The following is a 19,744-nucleotide window of genomic DNA, read 5'->3' as shown; positions in this document are numbered from 1 at the left end:
ATACCTTCACTTGAACCCAGGAGGTGGAGGTTGCAGTGAGCCAAGATCACACCACTGCACTCCAGCCTGGGTGACAGGGTAAGACTGTCTCAAAAAAAAAAAAAGAAAATATATATATATGTGTGTGTGTGTGTGTGTGTGTGTGTGTATTATATATATATGTGTGTATTAAATATATGTAAGTATACATGTTTAAAAATTGTAAAATGTCGGCTGGGCGCGGTGGCTCAAGCCTGTAATCCCAGCACTTTGGGAGGCCGAGACGGGCGGATCATGAGGTCAGGAGATCGAGACCATCCTGGCTAACACGGTGAAACCCCGTCTCTACTAAAAAATACAAAAAACTAGCCGGGCGAGGTGGCGGGCGCCTGTAGTCCCAGCTACTCAGGAGGCTGAGGCAGGAGAATGGCGTAAACCCGGGAAGCGGAGCTTGCAGTGAGCTGAGATCCGGCCACTGCACTCCAGCCCGGGCAACAGAGCGAGACTCCGTCTCAAAAAAAAAAAAAAAAAATTGTAAAATGTCACACATCAAGAGTGATTATCTCTGCTTGATGGTTTCCATGTAAGTTTTTTCTACTTGTCTGTACTTCATATAATAAATAAGCATTCTTGTTATTGTGAAGATTGTTAAAGGTTTTTCTTAGATAATTAAAAGCAAAACAATATTTGGAAACATGATGTTTACTCATTATGCTGATTTCCTTTAAGAAACATGATGGTTGAACAGAAAAGCCTATTTGCTTACCAGTTCTATTGCAAACGGTCCGAGACGCCCCTTCAGTCCCATTTGGTCCTTTTGGAACTATTTCAAAGCAATACTTGGTTCCAGGGAACAAGCCACCAATGAGAATACTTTGGTTGGTGGTTATTTCTCCCCAAGCAACCTCCTGCACACAGGATATGCATACGATATGCATCTGAAAGGATTCTGCATCATGGCTACTCCATGCTAAGCCGATCTCCGTCGTGCTGACCACTGTCACTCGGAAGTCAGAAACTGGACCAGGGGCTATGCAAAGAAAGTAAACAACTAGATTAAAAATATATTTCTCCAGGAGACAGGGATGCCCCACTTCAGAAAATATTTACACTGAGATGAAATGTACACTTAGGACACCTGATTCCTCTCTTTGTCTTCTTTGTATCATCATCTACAACATGAGCCCCTCGGAAACAGCTGTTTCTGGCCACGGAGAGAGCATTTGACCATGAGAATGCAGAAGCTCCGTGCTCACGCTGCACACAATCATTCACAGGAAATGAGAGGAGGCGTGAGCTCCTGTGGTCCAGGGCTCAGGCTCTGGAGGAGAACCTTGGCCACATGGGCTGCTTTATCTTGAATGCATTACTAGCCTCCCAGAGCCTCTGTTCGGGGACGGACAGCAGTGACCACTCTTGACCCCCAAAATCCATTTCCCTGTTTTCCCTTCACCATACCCACCCAGATTTTTAGCGCTGTGTGTGCACAGCTGTTCAAACAAAGACCACATTTCCCAGCCTCCCATGCAGCTAGATGTTGCATGTGACTAAGTTTTGGTCAACAGAGCGAGAGCAGAGGTACTGGGTGACTTCTAGGAAGTGTCCTTTAAGGGTGGAGCACAACCTTCTGCCCTTCCTCCTTCATATAGCTGGAGTGTGGATGCGATGACTGGAGCTCATGCTGCCTGGCTCTAGAACTAACACTACAGCGGTGGCTGCAGCTTCCTGATCCCAGGATCACAGCTCAGAACATACACCCCTGGATCCAGCAACTACAGCAGGGACTTCCTGATTCCTCCCTCTGCTGTCTGTGACCGAGGTGGTGACTCTCTGGGGGGTCAGTTCTGCAGCCTTGTCCCAGAGTCATTTCTTGGGGCCAGGCCTAAAGCCTGGTCCCCAGCTGTTATGAGCTGACTTGTGCTCCCTCACTCCCAAATGTATATGTTTATGTCCTAACCCTCAAGACCTCAGAATGTGGCTGTCTTTGGAGACAGGGTCTTTAAAGAGGTAATTAAGTTAATGTGAGGTCATGAAGGTAGGCCCTAATCCAGCAAGACCGGTGTCCTTACAAAGGGAGATGAGGACATAGGCACACACAGACTAAGGACAACCACGTGAGGGAGAAGACAGTCATCTATAAGCCAAGAGGGAGGCCTCAGAAGAAACCACACCTGCCGTTGCCTGAATCTTTAACCTTCAGCCTCCAGAACTATGAGAAAGTCTATTTCTGTTATTTAAGCCACACAGCCTTTGGTACTTGTCCTGGTAACCCTAGCGAACGGATACACCAGCTCTTCCAATGATTCTGTGACACCTCAATTGCCAGGATAAATCCCTTTGGGTTAAAATAGCTTCACAGTTTCTGTTTCATGCAACTGAGTCCTGGATAACCTCTACCGTCCCCACCCTGCCTAGCACTGGGCTTCCGTTACAGGAGGGAGAAATAAACCCCTGTCTTGTTTAAGCCATGGATACTTGGGGTTTTTTGTTGTTGTTTTTAGTGGTGCTATTCATGGCTGAACCTAATCCTAACTAATAAATAGTAAAAGAGTAAAGTAAAAGGTAAAGAAATGCAAGTATATTTCATTTTCTCAAAGAGCCAGTCCAAACTACATCTGTAAGAATGCTGAGGTGTGCTTCCTGGGAAGGAATGGACATTCTTGTGGGATAAGCCCTGGGTCCAGAGCCACACACTCCTGGGTTCAAGTCCTGCTCTGCTACTCACTAGCTCTGTGGCCCTGGGCAAACTGTTCAGCCATGAGAGTGCCGTTCCCTCATCTGTAAAAGGGGACCCCAATACCTACCTTGGAGGCCACTGCAGTGTCTATAAATCTCCTGGCACAGTGCAAAATGCAGTGCTGGTGTCACTACTATTGTTTAATCGTATATAATCAATATTATACCACCATACCACTAGTGCACCATTACTGTTTTATTTTACATTACTGGACCTTCTTTGGAACCAAAAGCTTTTTATTTGCTGCATAAAATCTTATTTTTAAGGGACATTTAAACAAACAAAGATGAGATGCAGCTGTGCCAGTGATTCATTATAATGTCAGCACCCAAGACACAAGGGGACATGAATATCCAGGTCATTTTTGTCTCCATGTATTAATTCACTCTAGGTCTCCTCCATACTGGAAAGAGAGTTACAAGCACAGGCTCCAGGTGAGAAATACCAGACGCTTAATCTCACCTCTGCCACTTTTCAGCTGTGACACCTGTCTAGCACCTCTCTCAGCCTTGGCTTCCTATCTATAAAATAAGGCTACTGCCAACCACGTCGCAGGGCTGTTGTGAGCATACAATGTGCCAGTGCAAGGAAAGCATGTCACACGAAGCTCGGCGTGTGGTCAGCTGACAGTCACCATTATATCACACATCCCGTGTTTGGGCCTACCATGTAGCACGACAGCAGGAAAGGGTGGCGAGAGCCAGGCATGAACTCACGGGTGTGCACTTGGAGGAAGCCCGGTGTGCCCTCAGTGTCACCTAGGAAAGGACACACTGTGATGCGGTAGAAGGTGCTTGAGCGGAGTCCCGAGATGACAGCGCGAGCCTCACTGACGGTGAGATTGAGAGAATCTGTCTCCCCTGCCACATGTATCTTGTAGGTATAGTTAGATGACGACTCATTATCACTGATTTTCCAGGTCAGGGTCAGGCTTGTGGCACTGATATTCACAACGGTGACGTCAAAAACCTGAATAGCATCTGTGAGAACACAAGAGGAGTTCAAAATAACCAGAACGGCCAAGGCAGAGGGAGGGAGAGGTCATCAGGGCGTGCTGTCGAGCCCAGGAAACTCTCCTGGGGGGTGTTCCTTCCTCCTCTGCACCATCAACCACGGCTAGAAAGCATGAGGGTCCCAGCCAAAGTCAGGCATCATCAGGAGGTGAAGAAACCACCTGGCCAGTGGCACCTACAGGGTTATTCTTTGTTCCTTTTTGCAAGTTGACTTTAGAGATTTGACCTAAATGATGACTTGGATTCTATGCGTGTCTTACCTTAGGGCCAGGGGCACCCAGAAAAGTTGTCAAACACAAATGATGCAAAAGCGAACACTGCGATCTACGTGATCACCTGAGATCACAGAAGTCAGGACAAGGCAGGCCTGGGTTCTAGGGCTCACTCTGCTATGACACCCAACTGGGTCACAGGAAAACCACTTGAGCTCAGCTTCCTCATCTATAAAACTGGGAGAGCAATCCTAACCTCAAGAAAGGATAACCCAAGTGCCAGTTATTCGCCACCTGCCCACCCTACCCTCCCAACGTATCTGCTGTCCTTCCCTCACCTGCTCTGTGCCCAGGAGGTTGACCTGCACAAGGCATCACAGGGGGGTCTTGCCATGTGGGCTGTGACCAGGTTCCACCATGAGCCAATGGGCAGGCCCCTGAAGGGCCACAGGAGAAAGGAGTCGGTGCCTTCCTCCATCGCCTCCTGCTCTGGGCCTCCTGTTCTAACACAACTGTGTCCTCCACTGCCCCAGCTCTCACTAGGCTCCAGAAACACTCTGTCCTCCTCTAGCCCTTCAGCCCTAGAGGTGGCTTTCTGCCGTGGACGAGTCTTGGGTGCCTCAACAATGTCCTCTGATGGTTTCCTTAACCCTGCCCCACCTAACTAGTCACTTGAAAAGTGCAGGGTGCTCTGAGGTGGGTGGAAATGTGTGTGTGTGTGTGTGTGTGTGTGATTTGCAACAGACTGAACGTTTCTGCCCCCATAAAATTCCTGTGTTGAAATCCTAACCCCTGATATGATGGTTTTTGGAGGTGGGGCTTTGGGGAGGTAATTAGGTCATGGATTACCTCCCTCTCAAATGGCATTAGTGCCCTTATCAAAGAGGCTGGAGAGAAACCCCTCCCCCACCCCTTCAACCACATGAAGACCCAGGGAGCCTGCAACCCGGAAGAGGAAGACGGTGTTCACCCAGAGCCCAGGTATGCTGCAGCACCCCAGTCTCAGACTTCTAGTCTCCAGAACCCTGAGAAATAAATGTTCATTGTTTACGCCATCTAGTGCATGGCCATTTGTTACAGCAGCCCAAACTGAATAAGATTTATTTATACATACACACTCGCCCCTTAGAGAGAGGGAAAGGCTACTATAATGATTATTTACCAAGCATGAAGACAGTTCAACGCAAACCAGGATGTGTGTGAATTCACACCACCAAGAGCCTGAGATGTAATCACTACTACTTTGCTTTTGCTCAAACTGCTTTAAAAAACAGGGACCCCAGTCCCACACGAATTCATGAGTCATTTTAGCAAATCAGGCAAAGGGCCCTTCTCCTGGCTGGACCCAGCCCTGGGTGCATGGCTTGATGCAGGGCACACAGGCCAGATTTCAGCCCCTTTCACCCTCTCACGCAAGCTTACCGTGTGCAGGACACCCCACCACTGCCAACCGCACCCATGTAGGAGCCCCTTCCTTCTCCTCCAACTAACCTACCCTCTGGAATCCAAGCCCTCCTCACCCCAGAGCCTCCCGCCTGCCACTCCTGCCAGGTCACTGCGGACCCAATGAGGTCAGGCGGCCTCTCCTACAGCCGCTTCCTCCCCACCCACCCCGACGTTAGCAAAACAAGTACAAGGGGAAGGAAGGACACAGATGGACCCTCCTTCAATGTGGATACCAGGAAAAGCTGTCATTCCTTACAGACATGGCTTCTCACCAATGTCTTGCCAAAACTTCTAGCCCTGTACAAGTAACACAGCCTGGCCAGTAACTACCTCTAGGTATTCCCAAACGTGTTCCCCTCCCGCTCTTTTCACCAAAGCCTCCAAATATTGGTGAACTTACAGAGTGAAAGTGCTGATAAATTATAGCGAGGAAGCAGCAATGTGCATTTCAAAAGCACTTCAACAGAAAGACTGGTACGAATTACGAGGGCAGGCGACAAAACGAAACTCACTTTCTTAACTCAAAGTAGGGGAAAAATAAGCAATGATTATCTACTTTTAAGAGGAAAGTATGATGCCATTTTGTGTCATCGGCCACCACGCAGAGCTATGAAAGACGACACGAGGCAGTGCCTGGTGCTCGCACACAGGGGCTGCTCCGTGTATTTGATTTCACTTAATGAGAGATGTGCACTGCCCATGGAGTTAAGAAGAAACTGAGCAGATCTGCTCTGTCCAAAATCTCCTCCAGAAAGCTCCCTCTGACATCAAAACTAGTTGTTATGCAAGAAATCACTCAGAATCAGAATCACGGGAGACAGAACACTGCGCTAGGAAACTCTGGCTGCCACCATTTTACAAAGTTCAACCTACTTGTCCTGAACTCTATAGTCCGGGGCTGTCCTTCTGTGCCATTCGCTGCTTGGGAATAAACGGTGGCATTGTATCGGGTGCCAGGCTTTAACTCGACAAGCAGGACTTCCGTGTCTCGGGACTGCTGGCTGGAGGATGAGTCCGCAGGTCCCAGGAGGGACTCATTGTGCACAGGGGCGGTGGGGCTGCCTGCCCGGCTTCTCTCTGTGTTGCTCGCATCTGTTTCAAGCACAGGAAACAAAAAGACATCAACCACAAGAGGGACACATCCCCCATCTTCCTTTGGAGCCCCCCGCCCCATCAGATGGCCATCAGACAGTGGCCACAGTTGGTGCTCCATCAATATCTGCTCCCTTCCTCCTCCAGAGAGAGAAGCAGCCCCATAAAAAGGCCTGATAGCTCCATGTCCATTTGTACTGTTATTCCAGTAGCACCACAGATATCTGGTGCTTGTCTTTCAAACTCTGCTTATTTCAGGTCATTCTCCCTTCTTTGGGACATTATCTTCTCCTGTCCCAGCATGGATTTCCAGGGATAGCTCCGTGAAGCAGACTTTGCTAATCAGACCCCACTCAAGACACATTTCCCTGGACCAGACCTTGGCGGGTGGGGCAGCTGCAGGGTGTGAAACGGGAGCAGCTGGGTTCCTTGAGTATGCAGAGGGAACTGCTCTGAGAATGAAGCTGATAAACAGAAGGAAGCAGGAGGGAGGGATGAGAATTGCCTCATCTCTTTCTCTAAGGCTTCCCGCTAGCAGGAAAATCCACACGAGACAATAAATTGTTCCTTCTGTCTGAGTTATCCAAAGTCTGGTTTCTGTCACTTGCAAGCAAGGATCCTGACACCCACTCTGTGGCTGTTTTCTTAAGCGTACGATGCAGGTTAAGTTCCTGTCCTCCTCGTGGAGTTAGCCTGGGGATCCTCTACAAATGCTCTGAAATCTGCAAATAACAACGCCAATGTCAACCAGCAGACGTGATAAGTTCCTCTGAAGGCCCAACTTGGGTTGACACAGCTGTTATTTGCTCAATTGAAAGATAGAAAGCTAAAGGGGCCTCTACTTTCCCGAGTACCAGACTCTAAAAAGTTTCAGTCTCTATTGCTGTTCTCAGCCCCAATGTGTTCCCCTGTAAAATCAGAACACGTTTCCTTCCTTCCTCATGCAGATGGGGGATCAAACTAAAACGTGGAGGAAAAGCCCTCTATAAATTCTAAATCTCCATACACATGGAAGATCAATTTATTTTTTAAAATATTAAGTTACCGAAAGTGAGAACCAGTAAGGGAGATGGGAGGTACCCTTTGTAACTCACCCAAGCCCCCTTCTGTGCCCAGGGGGTCTCCCTCTGTCTTATTTGATTGTAGAAGATATGGGTTGATGTTGTATTGAACCCCTGGCTTCAGGCCTGAGATATTGACTGCGAAGTCTTGAGTCGACTCCTCATGGCTTCCAAAGCTTTCAAGAAGCACCCGGCAGGAGGCAGTGCCATCGCCATTGCTCCAGGAGAGAGTAGCCTGCCTCACACCCGTGAGGGCAACACGGAGACCAGAAACTGGAATCGGCTCTATTTTAAAAACACAACATGCATTAATGGAATAAGATATATGCAGTCACCTTCACTAAGAATGACTGGGGTTCAGTGCTGGGAGCAGGTTTTAAAAGAAAAGAAAAAAAGAAAGAATGACTGAGGTCACCGAGGTCCCGAAGTGACTCACTAAAAATACTTCCTTTCTATCACAGTCCAGTGCATTTCCATCATTTTCACAGCAGGGCTGGGGGAGAAAATAACAACACGGAAAAGAAGAAAAAACCTTAAAACTGAAATTGTTTAGGATCCACACTGGTCTCCAAGATTAACCCCAATGGTGACTGGACACTCTTCTAAATTGTCCCTTTTAAATGGTAGCATTTGGCCGGGCGCGGTGGCTCAAGCCTGTAATCTCAGCACTTTGGGAGGCTGAGACGGGTGGATCACGAGGTCAGGAGATCGAGACCATCCTGGCCTACACGGTGAAACCCTGTCTCTATTAAAAAATACAAAAAACTAGCCGGGCGAGATGGCAGGCGCCTGTAGTCCCAGCTACTCGGGAGGCTGAGGCAGGAGAATAGCGTAAACCCGGGAGGCGGAGCTTGCAGTGAGCAGAGATCCGGCCACTGCACTCCAGCCTGGGCGACAGAGCGAGACTCCGTCTCAAAAATAAATAAATAAATAAATAAATGGTAGCATTTAATTACATGTGTTTTAGATATCAGGAACAAAGCCTCAACTAAAGTGACTGCCTACTAATCTAAAGGTCTCAATTCAAGACAATGCAAATGATATCATTTTAAATTACCACGACATTTCAAGTAAGCAGCACATTCGATATCCCAGCCCCAAGGGGATTTTTCAGAAGACATTCCATCTCCACTATATCCTGGCCCTTCCTCCCATCATCTTATTTGCTTGATGGTGACAGAAGTCAAACCACTTCACCCAAAATGACATGCACTCCCCTTCCTTTTCTGATAAGAACACAGAGACCCAGAGAGGCAGGGCGGTTTGCTCAAGAACACACACTCCCAGTAGCAGTGGGGACAGGAGAACCCAGGGCTGCAGCTTCATGTACAGAAAAGCACAGGTAGGGCTGTAGATAGAGCCCTGCCTGAGGGCTGCAGGGGTCTGAAGGTGAAGACATTGGCCTAGATGATTCTAAAGCACCATCCAGCTCCGAAACAGTGAGATGATTCCTCGCAGCACATGTCTCTCATGCAAAGATTTCTAAATCAGGTCAGTCTTGTCTTTTTGTTTTATTAAGTAAGGCGGAACCGATCAATTCCCAGCTCGGTGACTGTGGATAGCTGTTATGAACATCACTGCACCACAGTGGTCTAGAGTTAGACTCCGGGTTCCAGTCCCACCACTTGAAGCTCAGTAACTCTGAGACGCCGGAAGAAACTTAACTTCCCCACATTACAGCGTCTTCCACTGCAGCCCCCAGGGTTACTGTGAGGACAAAATAACAACAAGGACAGCGAGGCACACGGTCCGTGCTCAATACGCAGCAGCTGACGGACCTGCTCCAGCGCAGTCCTGCGCTCGGGGATTTAAGGCAGAAAAGGACGCTGGGCCCCTCTATCGGTGCTTCCTGCCCCTCCGCATCCCCTTTCCCACGGCCACCCCCTCGGGCTCGCCTTGTCCTCGTCACCATTTCCAAGTTCTGTGCTCTTTTCTCTCATTCTCATCTCTTCTGTCTTCTCCCTGTGCTCTCCTTCTTTTCCTCTCTTTCACAAGGTAACAGAGCAAACCTTTACAGCGGGGTCCCCCCCCCAAAAAATAGGGCTCTGAGGAGCTCCAGGAGTTTTGTGAGGGTGCCCATGACACCCGTTTCTTTGGCTCTTTTCTCTCCAGTTCTTCTTGTTTTTACTTACTGGGCTCCTGGGCAAGGTTTTGTTTAAAGAAATAGTTTCCTGACTAAAAATGTTGGAAGCCACTGGTTTCGTGTTTGCTGCTCCACACTGGACCTCGTTCACCTCCAGCCATGGGGGCTCCAAGAGCTCAGGCGCCCATGGCCGACTCCAGCCCCTGAGATCACACCCCGAAGACCCCCAGATCAGAAAACTAACAGAGGACCTCTTTTTTCAATTTTTGGTTCTCTTCACCTTAAAAAAGAGTTTCTCCACCTGTTTTTTAAAAATGTTTGCTTCTTTTCAGCTTAAAAAAAGAGCTCAGTTGGCAGCTATAATAGATGGCTTAGGCACTGACATCTAAGATAAATCAAAATCTAAACTGTCAAATCTGAATTAAAATTTAAATATCATCCAGCTCTTATTTCATCTGAAACACACACTCCTCTATAAAATACACCCAACTTCCCTGCTCAACAGAAACTCCTGGGAATACAAACACAGCATCAATTTCCTGGGAGCTTAAAAGGCTGGTAATTACCATGAAAACACGTTTTTAAGAAAGTCTCTACTCCTGAGTCTTAACAGAAAAGTAGATATTAACCAACAATAACAGAAGATTTTTAAAACCACACGGAAGTAGTTAGAACTTCCCAAAACAAATAGGGCCTTCATGCTGAATGATGTGGCCACCAGAAATCCGAGGCTTGAAACAACACAGCACCTTTTCTCCTCTTCTAGTTTATGAAAACCACTCTCTTTCCAACAGGCAACTTGAATGGACAAGACCCTAGAATACAGGATAATAAGAAATGGTTTGTCATCATCCCTGGGAGCCAGTCAGCTTACCTGTGACGACATTTATGACTCTGGGATCTCCCCAAGTCTCATTGCCTGTTCCTGGAGTGACGGAGAACGCATATGAAGTTCCAGGACGTAAGCCTGTGATGTTACACCATGGTTGATACACAACAGTAACTGTCGTCTCATTTTCCATCTCATTCTTTACTACACACTTGTACTCGGAAGCAGCTGGGTCGTTACTTTCCCAGGTTAAGACCACATTGGTTGGACTGATGGAAACAGCTTTAATGTCAAACACAGGACTGGGCCCTATAATGTTTTCAAAAAAAAAAAAAAAATTATTGCACTTCAAAAAGAAATGTAAGAGCGAGGTCTGCTCTGTATGTCTAGTTTCCAGAAGTGACTTTCCAATCACAGAGTTTTATCTCTTTGCTTCCTAGATTTCCCTGCACCAGAATTTATTTAAATCCATATGCATACATGTATGTGTGTATGTTAGTAAAACAGAAGCCTTTGAAACAGAAGCAAAACTGATAGAAGTTGGTCGTGTTGGCTATGACTTAAAAATGGGGTTAAGTCTGTATAGAAGCTGATACAAAAAGAGACCAAACTTTGGGAGGCCAAGGCGGACGGATCCCCTGAGATCAGGAGTTCAAGACCAGCCTGGCCAACATGGTGAAACCCCATCTCTACTACAAAAATACAAAAATTAGCTGGGCGTGGTGGCAGGTGCCTGTAATCCTCGCTACTCGGGAGGCTGAGGCAGGAGAATCACTTGAACCCGGGAAGTAGAGGTTGCAGTGAGCTGAGATCGTGCCACTGCACTCCAGCCTGGGTGACAAGACTGAGACTCCGTCTCAAAATAAAAAAAAGAGATCAAAGATGCAAAATGAGTCCATCTCCCCATTCTCAGAAAACGCTGCATGATGCAGAAGCACATGCTAAATTTTTTGCCAAACCCTGACATCTAGAAGGAAGTTCAGTGGTTTTCTGACATAAAGATAGCAGGGGCGGAGCAACATAAAAAGAAAAGAACTGGTCTTGGAACCCAGGTCTGAGATTAAAGACCTGCTCCATCCATTAGCTGTGTGACCTAGAATTAGTCCCTTCAAACCTCTCCATCTCAAATTCCTCTGTTGACAGCTCTAGCACACCACACTAAACACAATGAATTACTATTGAACCACCATGATCCGATAAACAAGGGATAAGATCTGGACATTAGAAATCTGGTTTCAGGGTCCAATTCTGCTAGTCGCTAACCATGCAGTTTTACTCAAAGTAATCTCACCTCTCTGAACCTTAGTTTCATCATCTTAGATGTACAAGATCGTAAACCAGTGGAAGCCATCAGGGTTACTAACTGTAGAACTACCAAATGGATGCATCCTAATTAAGCTGAAGACTGAGGAGTGACAACCAGAAACCAAAGAGTAAAACCCAGGTGATACGGCCGTCATTCTCAAGGAGCTTGGGACTAATCCCAAAGGAGTAAAGATGGCATAAGTGTTACCATCTTGGTATGTGCATGGAAAGTGTGCCTCACCTGGCTCATGGGATATACAAACATTCATCCAATCAATAAAAAAACTGCAGGGAGCCAGGCACACTGGCTCATGCCTGTAATCCCAGCACGTTGGGAGGCTGAGGCAGGCAGATCACTTGAGGTCAGGAGTTTGACACCAGCCTGGCCAACATGGTGAAACCCTGTCTCTACCAAAAATACAAAAATTAGTTGGGCATGGTGGCAGCCACCTGTGATCCCAGCTACTCAGGAGGCTGAGGCAGGAGAATCACTTGAACCCAAGAGGCAGAGGTTGCAGTGAGCCAAGATCGCGCCACTACACTCCAGCCTGGGCAAGAGAGCGAGACTCTGTCTCAAAAGAAAAAAATTAATTAATTAATTATAAAGGCAGGAGAAGAAACAAGAGAAGGGAAAATGGAACAAGCAGGGAAGGATCCTGTGGCCCACAATTCAATAAACACCATGCCAGAAGGCCCTCCAGGGAGTTTCCTCTTTATAAAGTGACAAGTTCACAGAGTCAAGAGTGGCATATTTGGAAGATGATCGCAGTTGCTCGCATTTACAATCAATAACAATGATGGCGACGATGATAATGATAAAACAGTAACAATAGTTGCAGTGGTACAGGTAGCAAGAACAGCAGCACTCCTTTTGAGAGGCCGACCATGTCCCAGATGCTGTACAGTATGTTCTCATTTATGCCTCACAACAACTTCATGAGAAACGTATGGCACCATTTTTTTTTTTTTTTTTTTTTTTTGAGACAAAGTCTTGTTCATCACCCAGGCTGGAGTGCAGTGGCACAATCTCAGCTCACTGCAACCTCTGCCTCCTAGGTTCAAGCAATTCTCCTGCTTCAGCCTCCCAAGTAGCTGGGATTACAGGCGCCCGCCACCACGCCCGGCTAATGGCACCATTTTAAAGAAGGAGAAATGCTTTAAGAAGTAAATTTTAGGCCGGGCGCGGTGGCTCAAGCCTGTAATCCCAGCACTTTGGGAGGCCGAGACGGGTGGATCACGAGGTCAGGAGATCGAGAACATCCTGGCTAATACTGAGAAACCCCGTCTCTACTAAAAAATACAAAAAACTAGCCGGGCGAAGTAGTGGGCGCCTGTAGTCCCAGCTACTCAGGAGGCTGAGGCAGGAGAATGGCGTAAACCCGGGAGGCGGAGCTTGCAGTGAGCTGAGATCCGGCCACTGCGCCCCAGCCTGGGCGACAGAGCCAGACTCCGTCTCAAAAAATAAATAAATAAATAAATAAATAAATAAATAAATAAATAAATAAGTAAGTAAATTTTATTGATTCACACAGGAATTCTGGGAAGGTTTTGGAAAAGCAAGTTCTTAAGTTCAGAAAAGAAATCACAGTTAACAATATTTTTTGGTCAAATGTTTTTTCTGCATCTGCTGAAATGATCATATGGTTTCTGTCCTTCATTCTGTTAATATGGCGTAGCACATTTATTGTTTCGCACAAGTTGAACCCTTTTTGCATTTCTAGGAAGAATCCCACTTGATCTCTTTAATATGCTGTTAAATTAGGTTTGCTAGTATTTGGTTAAAGACTTTTGTATCTTGGCCTATAGTGTTTTGGGTTGTAGCCTTGTCTGGTTTTGGTATCAAGGTAATGCTGGTCTTGTTAAATAAGTTTGGAAGTATTCTCTCTTCCTCAATTTCTGGAAGCATTTGAGAAGAATTGTCATTAGACCTTCTTTAAATGTTTGGCAGAGGACTGGGTGCGGTGGCTCACACCTGTAATCCCAGTACTTTGGGAGGCCAAGGTGGGGAGGTCACTTGAGGCTGGGAGTTCAAGACCAGCCTGGGCAACATAGTGAGACCCCATCTCTACAAAAAAATTTTAGAAGTTAACTGGATGTAGTGGTGCACACCTATAGCCCCAGCTACTCGCAACGCTAGGCAGAAGGATCATTTCAGCCCAGGAGTTCAACTTACAGTGATCTATGATCACACCATTGCACTCCAGCCTGGGTGACAGAGGGAGACACTATCTCTTAGAGTAATAATAATAATAAATAGAAATGGGAGATGTTCTATTACTGATTCAACCTCCTAACTCATTACTGGATTATTCAGATTTTGTTTCTTCATAATTCAATTGTAGTAAATGGTATATGGCAAGGAATTTATCCATTTCTTCTAGGTTATCAAATTTGTTGGCATATAATTGTTCATAATTGTTCCTTTGTATTTCTGTGGTATCAGTTTATAATGTCTCTCATTTCTGATTTTCTTTGAGTAGTGTCTCTTTTTTCTTAGCCTAGCTAAAGCTTTGTCAATATTCTTTATCTTTTCAAAAAAAGATTTAGTTTATTGATCTTTTCTATTGTTTTTCTAGTGCCTATTTCATTTATCTCAGCTTTGACTTTTATTATTTAGTTTCTTTTACTAATTTGACGATTAGTTTGTTCTTGTTGTTCTAGTTCCTTAACATGCCACATCAGGTCGTTTACTTGAGGGTTTTGTTTTTGGCTTTTTTCAGACAGGTTCTCAATACCCAGGCTGGAGATGTGAGCTTGTTTTTTTTTTTTTTTTTTTTAATAGATGGAATCTTGCTCTGTTGCCTAGGCTGGAGTGTAGTGGTACGATCTCGGCTCACTGCAATCTCTGCCCTCTGGGTTCAAGCAATTCTCCTGCCTCAGCCTCCCTAGTAGCTGGGATTACAGGTGTGTGTCACTACACCTGACTAATTTTTGTATTTTTAGCAGAGACAGGGTTTCACCATGTTGGCCAGGCTGGTGTCAAACTCCTGACCTCAAGTGATCCACCCACCTCGGCCTCCCAAAGTTCTGGGATTACAGGCACGAGCCACCATGCCCAGGGAGCTTTCTTTTTTGATGTAGGAGTTTATTGCTGTCAACCTTCTTGGAAGGGTTGCTTTTGGTGTATCCCATAGGCTTTAGTATATTGTGTTTCCATTTTCATTTGCTTCAAGAAATTTTTAAATTTCCCTTTTAATTTCTTCACTGACCCATTGATTGTTCAGGGGCATCTGTGACAAAACAATTAACAATAGTTACTGTGGGAGATGGCAAGATCAGCATCACCCCTATTGGGGACCTGACCATGTCCCAGATCCTGTACCAGGGCTATACAAGCATTTCTAATTTATGTCTCACAGTAACTTCATGAAGGTGGTTATGGCACCATTTTAAAGAAGAAGAAGAAATATGTTAACAAATTTGCTTAAGAAGTGATGTTTGTCTCAAGATATTTTTTAGTTTCTCTTTTAATTTCATCATCAACCCATTAGTTGTTCAGGAGCATGTTGTTCAATTTCCATACATCTGTGAATTTCCTGAAGTTCCTCCTGTTATTTATTTCTAGTTTGATGCCATCATCAGAAAAGACATTCAATATGATTTCACACTTCTTAAATCTGTTAAGACTTGTTTTGTGGTCTAACATATGATCTACCTGGAGAACGTTCCAAGTGCAATTGAAAAGTGTATATTCTGTAGCTATTGGATGGAATATTCTGTATATGTCTGATACACCCATTTGGTCTACACTGTAGTTTAAGTCTGATGCTTCCTTATTGATTTCCTGTCCGGATCATCATCCACTGCTGGAAGTAAGGTATCGGAAGTCCTCTACTATTAATGCATTGCAGTCTATCTCTCCATTCAGACCCATTAATATGTGCTTTATATATTTAGGCATTCCAATGCTGGTTAGAAATATATTTACAATTGTTAAGACTTCTTGATTAATTGATCCCTTTATCATTATAAAATGATGTTTGCTGTCTCTATTAAAAGTTTTGAACTTAAAGTTTATTTTATCTGATATAAGTATAGCTACTCCTGGCTCTCTTTAGATTTCCATTAGCATGGAGTATCTTTTTCCATCCCTTCACTTTCAGTCTAGGCATGTCCTTGCAGGTGAGGTGAGTCTCTTGTAGACAGCATATTATTGAGTTTGTTTGTTTTTTTTAACCCATTCACACACTCTATGTCTTTTGACTGGAAAATTTAAACCCTTTACTTTCAAGGTTATTATTGATAAGTAAGAACTCACTACTGCCATTTGGTGGTTTTCTAGACTTTTTGTTCCTTTCGTCCTCTCTTACTATCTTCCTTTGAGGTTAAGTGATATTCTCTAGTAGCATGTTTTGATTCCTTGCTTTTTAATTTTTGTGTATCTACTAAAGGTTGTTCTTTGTGGTTACCATGAGGCTTATAAAAAGAATCTTATAGTTATAACAGGTTATTTTATGTGGATGACAACTTTGATCACATGCACAAAAACTGACCTCTACACTTCTTTCTAGTCCATTCCCCTGTCATATTATGAATTGTTTATGTCACCATTTACATCTTTTTATATGCATATCCCCCCACAAGTTACTGTAGTTATTATTTTTTAAGTAGTATCTATTAACTTTCATACTAAAGATACATACGACCATCACAGTATTTATGTATTCTGAATTTGGCTGTGTATTTTACTAGTCTTATCCTTGCATATGTTTTCAATTAATCATTAGTGTCCTTTTCTTTCAGCTTAAAAACTCTCTTCAGCATTTCTTATAAGACATGTCTAGTGGTGATGAACTCCCTCAGCTTTTGTTTCTCTGGGAAAGTCTTTTATCTCATCTTCATTTTTGAAGGCCAGTTCTGCTGGGTATAGTAATCTTGGTTGGCAGGTTGTTTTCCTTCAGCACTGTGAATATATCATCCCACTCTCTCCTGGCCTGTAAGTTTCTGCTGAGAAGTCTGTTGCTAGCTAAAGTGGAGCTCCCTTATACGTTATTTGCTTCTTTTCTCTTTTTGCTTTCCAAGTCCCCATTGTCTGTGATGTTTGACAATGTGATTATGTTCTGGAGTAGTCTTGTTTGAATTGACTCTGATTGGAGTCATTTTTTATTCCCATACCAGATATTTATATCCTTCTCCAGGTTTGGAGAGTTTTCTGCTACTATTTCTTTAAATAAGCTTTCTACCTCTTTATCTTTCTCTTCCTCTAGATGAACTCCAATTCAAATATCACCTCTTTTGATGCTGTCCCATAAATCGTAGAGGCATTCTTCATTCCTTTTTATCCACTTTTTCTTTTTCCTCCTCTGACTGTATATTTTCAAATAATCTGTCTTCAAGTTCAAAGATTATTCTTCTGCTTGATCAATTCTACTCTTGGTGCTCTCTACTTCATTTTTCATTTTGTTCAAAGTATTTTTTACCTTCAGAATTTCTGTTTGCTTCTCTGTTAATTATCTCAATCTAGTCACTTAATGTTTTCCTCATTTCTTTGAATTCTTTACCCGTATTTTCTTAAAGTATGCTAGGCTTCCTTAAAACATGTATTTTGAATTCTCTGCCAGACAGTTCATACATCTCCCATCTCTTTGTGGTCACCCACTTCCACTTTATTTTGTCTCTCTCGTAATATCATGTTTGCCTGACTATTCTTGATCCTTGTGACTCTGTGTTGATGTCTGTACATTTGAAGAAGTAGGTTCTTATTCCAGTCATTGTAGATTGGCTTCCTCTGGAAATGCCCTTCAACAGTAAGCCTGTCCAGAGATTTCTGGGCAGACCATCTGGTATGGTCCCAACCCCGAGGACTACAATGGCCACTGAAGTACTAGAGGGTGCCCTAAGCCCAAATTTTTGTAACAATACTTAACATAAGCTCCCTAGGAATTTCTTTTATTTATTTACTTTTTTTTTTTTTTTGAGACAGAATCTTACTCTATCGGGAGTGCAGTGGCACCAACTCCACTCACTGCAACCTCCACCTCCTGAGTTCAAGCAATTATCTTGCCTCAGCCTCCCGAGTAGCTGAGATTACAGGCACGCACCACCACACCCAGCTAATTTTTGTATTTTTAGTAGAGACAGGGTTTTGCCATGTTGGCCTGGCTGGTCTCGAACTCCTAACCTCAGATGATCACCTGCCTTAGCCTCCCAAAGTGCCAGGATTACAGGCGTGACCCACTGTGCCCAGACCCCTAGCAATTTCTAAAAGTTTCTCATATTACCCTAGAAAAAATTCAATGATTTAACTGTGTATGTGATACTATCAATACTTCTAGAACTAATAAAACTATTGTATCACAATGTTTTTTATGAAAAAAATGTAAATAATTTAAATAATCTACCTTCTCAACAACAGGGGAGTAAATAATTTACAATGCTTCCAGACAAGCAATTCTTCAACACTGTGGTCTCAGGGCCCTTTTAACTGCTTAAGAATTATTAAGGCTCTTGGAGAATTTTTGTTTATATGGGTTATCTTGATTAATATTTACCATACTGTATTATAAATTAAAAAGATAAAGTTTTTTAAACATAACAATACGAAAGCATACATTCCATTAGCTGTTAAGAGTGACTGCGTCATCCCATATCATATAGAATCTGCAAAACTCCACTGTACACTCATGATAAAATGAGAGTAAAGAAGCCAAATAACATGTTAGTGGTATTATGATAATACCCAGAAATACCTTGAAAGAATCTAGGAGACCCCTAGAGGTCTCTGAACCACAGTTTTAGAATCACTGATCTAACCCAGGTCTCAGCAATGGTTTTCTGTAAGGGCCAGAGAATAAATATCTCAGGTTTTACAAGCCACATATTCTCCATTGCCACTACTCAATTCTAGCATGAAAGCAGCCACAGACAGACTCAATAAAACTTTACTTACAATAACAGGAAGTGAGCCATATTTGGCCCAAGGACCATTATTATCTACCAACCCTGATTTAGACAACAAATGCCAGGCAGGTATTAGAACTGTCCTGTAGAAATGTACATACTAACAGGGAAGAATACTTGTAATATATTGTTGAGAAACTACATGTAAAGGATGACCTTGATACTTGTAAAACAAAATAAAACATATATATATATGTATATACATACGCACACAGGCACGTATACGTCTTAAAATTGTAAAACTCGTGTATCAAGTGATCAGTGGTTATCTCCAGTTAATGATTTACTTGTTATTCTTTTCTTCTTATCTATATTTTATATAATGAATATGCATTACTATCATTATAAAAATTATTTTAAAGGTTTTCTTAGGTAATTGAAAGAAGAACAATATTTGGAAAACATGACATTTTAAATTATACCGATTTCCTTTAAGAAACATGACTGTTCGGTAGAAAAGCCCATGCTTACCAGTAGCACTGGGAGTTTTCTGAGATGCTCCATCAGTCCCATTAGATCCTTGTTCAGGTGTTCTTAAACTATCATTGGCTCCAGAGTCATCGCCACCCTCACTGGTATTTGTTGGCACCTGAGGTGTTCCAGTTCCATTCTGTTTGTGAAAGGATCCTGCTTCACTGCTGATCTGAGCTACCCCACTTTCCCCTGTGGCAACAGTTGTTACTGAAGGGTCACGAGTTGGACCAGGGGCTATGCAAATAAAGTAAACAATTAGATTAAAAATACATTTCTCCAGGAGACAGGGATGCCCCACCTCACACACTACACTGAAATGAAATGCAAACTTAGGAAAACTGATCCCTCTCTTTCTCTTCTTTGTATCATCACCTACAACATGAGCCCCCTCAGAAACTGCTGTTTCTGGCCACATGGAGAGTACCTGGCCATGAGAGTGCAGAAGCTCCGTGCTTACACTGCACACAGTCATTCACAGGAAATGAGAGGAGGCGTGAGCTCCTGTGGCCAAGGGCTTAGGCTCTGGAGGAGAACCTTGGCCACACTGGCCGCTTTATCTTGAATGCATTACTAGTCTCCCTGAGTCTCTGTTCAGGGAGGTGCAGCAGAGACC

At 44.1% G+C, this 19,744-nt stretch overlaps 1 protein-coding gene across 3 annotated transcripts in view; it reads right to left on the bottom strand.

Moving 5' to 3' along the window:
• Nucleotides 1-19,744, bottom strand: part of PTPRJ (protein tyrosine phosphatase receptor type J) — a 195,107-nt gene that overhangs the window by 44,272 nt on the left and 131,091 nt on the right. For all 3 annotated transcript variants that reach the window (XM_030917180.1, XM_030917179.1, XM_030917181.1), the window contains exons 3-8: nt 19,129-19,365; nt 10,498-10,761; nt 7,574-7,825; nt 6,261-6,479; nt 3,433-3,696; nt 746-1,009 (exon numbers count right to left, since the gene is read on the bottom strand). In XM_030917180.1, coding sequence (XP_030773040.1) covers nt 746-1,009; nt 3,433-3,696; nt 6,261-6,479; nt 7,574-7,825; nt 10,498-10,761; nt 19,129-19,365 — 1,500 coding nt within the window. The remainder of the gene's footprint in view (nt 1-745; nt 1,010-3,432; nt 3,697-6,260; nt 6,480-7,573; nt 7,826-10,497; nt 10,762-19,128; nt 19,366-19,744) is intronic.

This window comes from Rhinopithecus roxellana, chromosome 15 (genome assembly GCF_007565055.1).
Source record: "Rhinopithecus roxellana isolate Shanxi Qingling chromosome 15, ASM756505v1, whole genome shotgun sequence".
Taxonomy (NCBI): domain Eukaryota; kingdom Metazoa; phylum Chordata; class Mammalia; order Primates; family Cercopithecidae; genus Rhinopithecus; species Rhinopithecus roxellana.
Note: the sequence above shows the minus strand (reverse complement) of the source record. Positions and strands in the feature narration are given on the sequence as shown.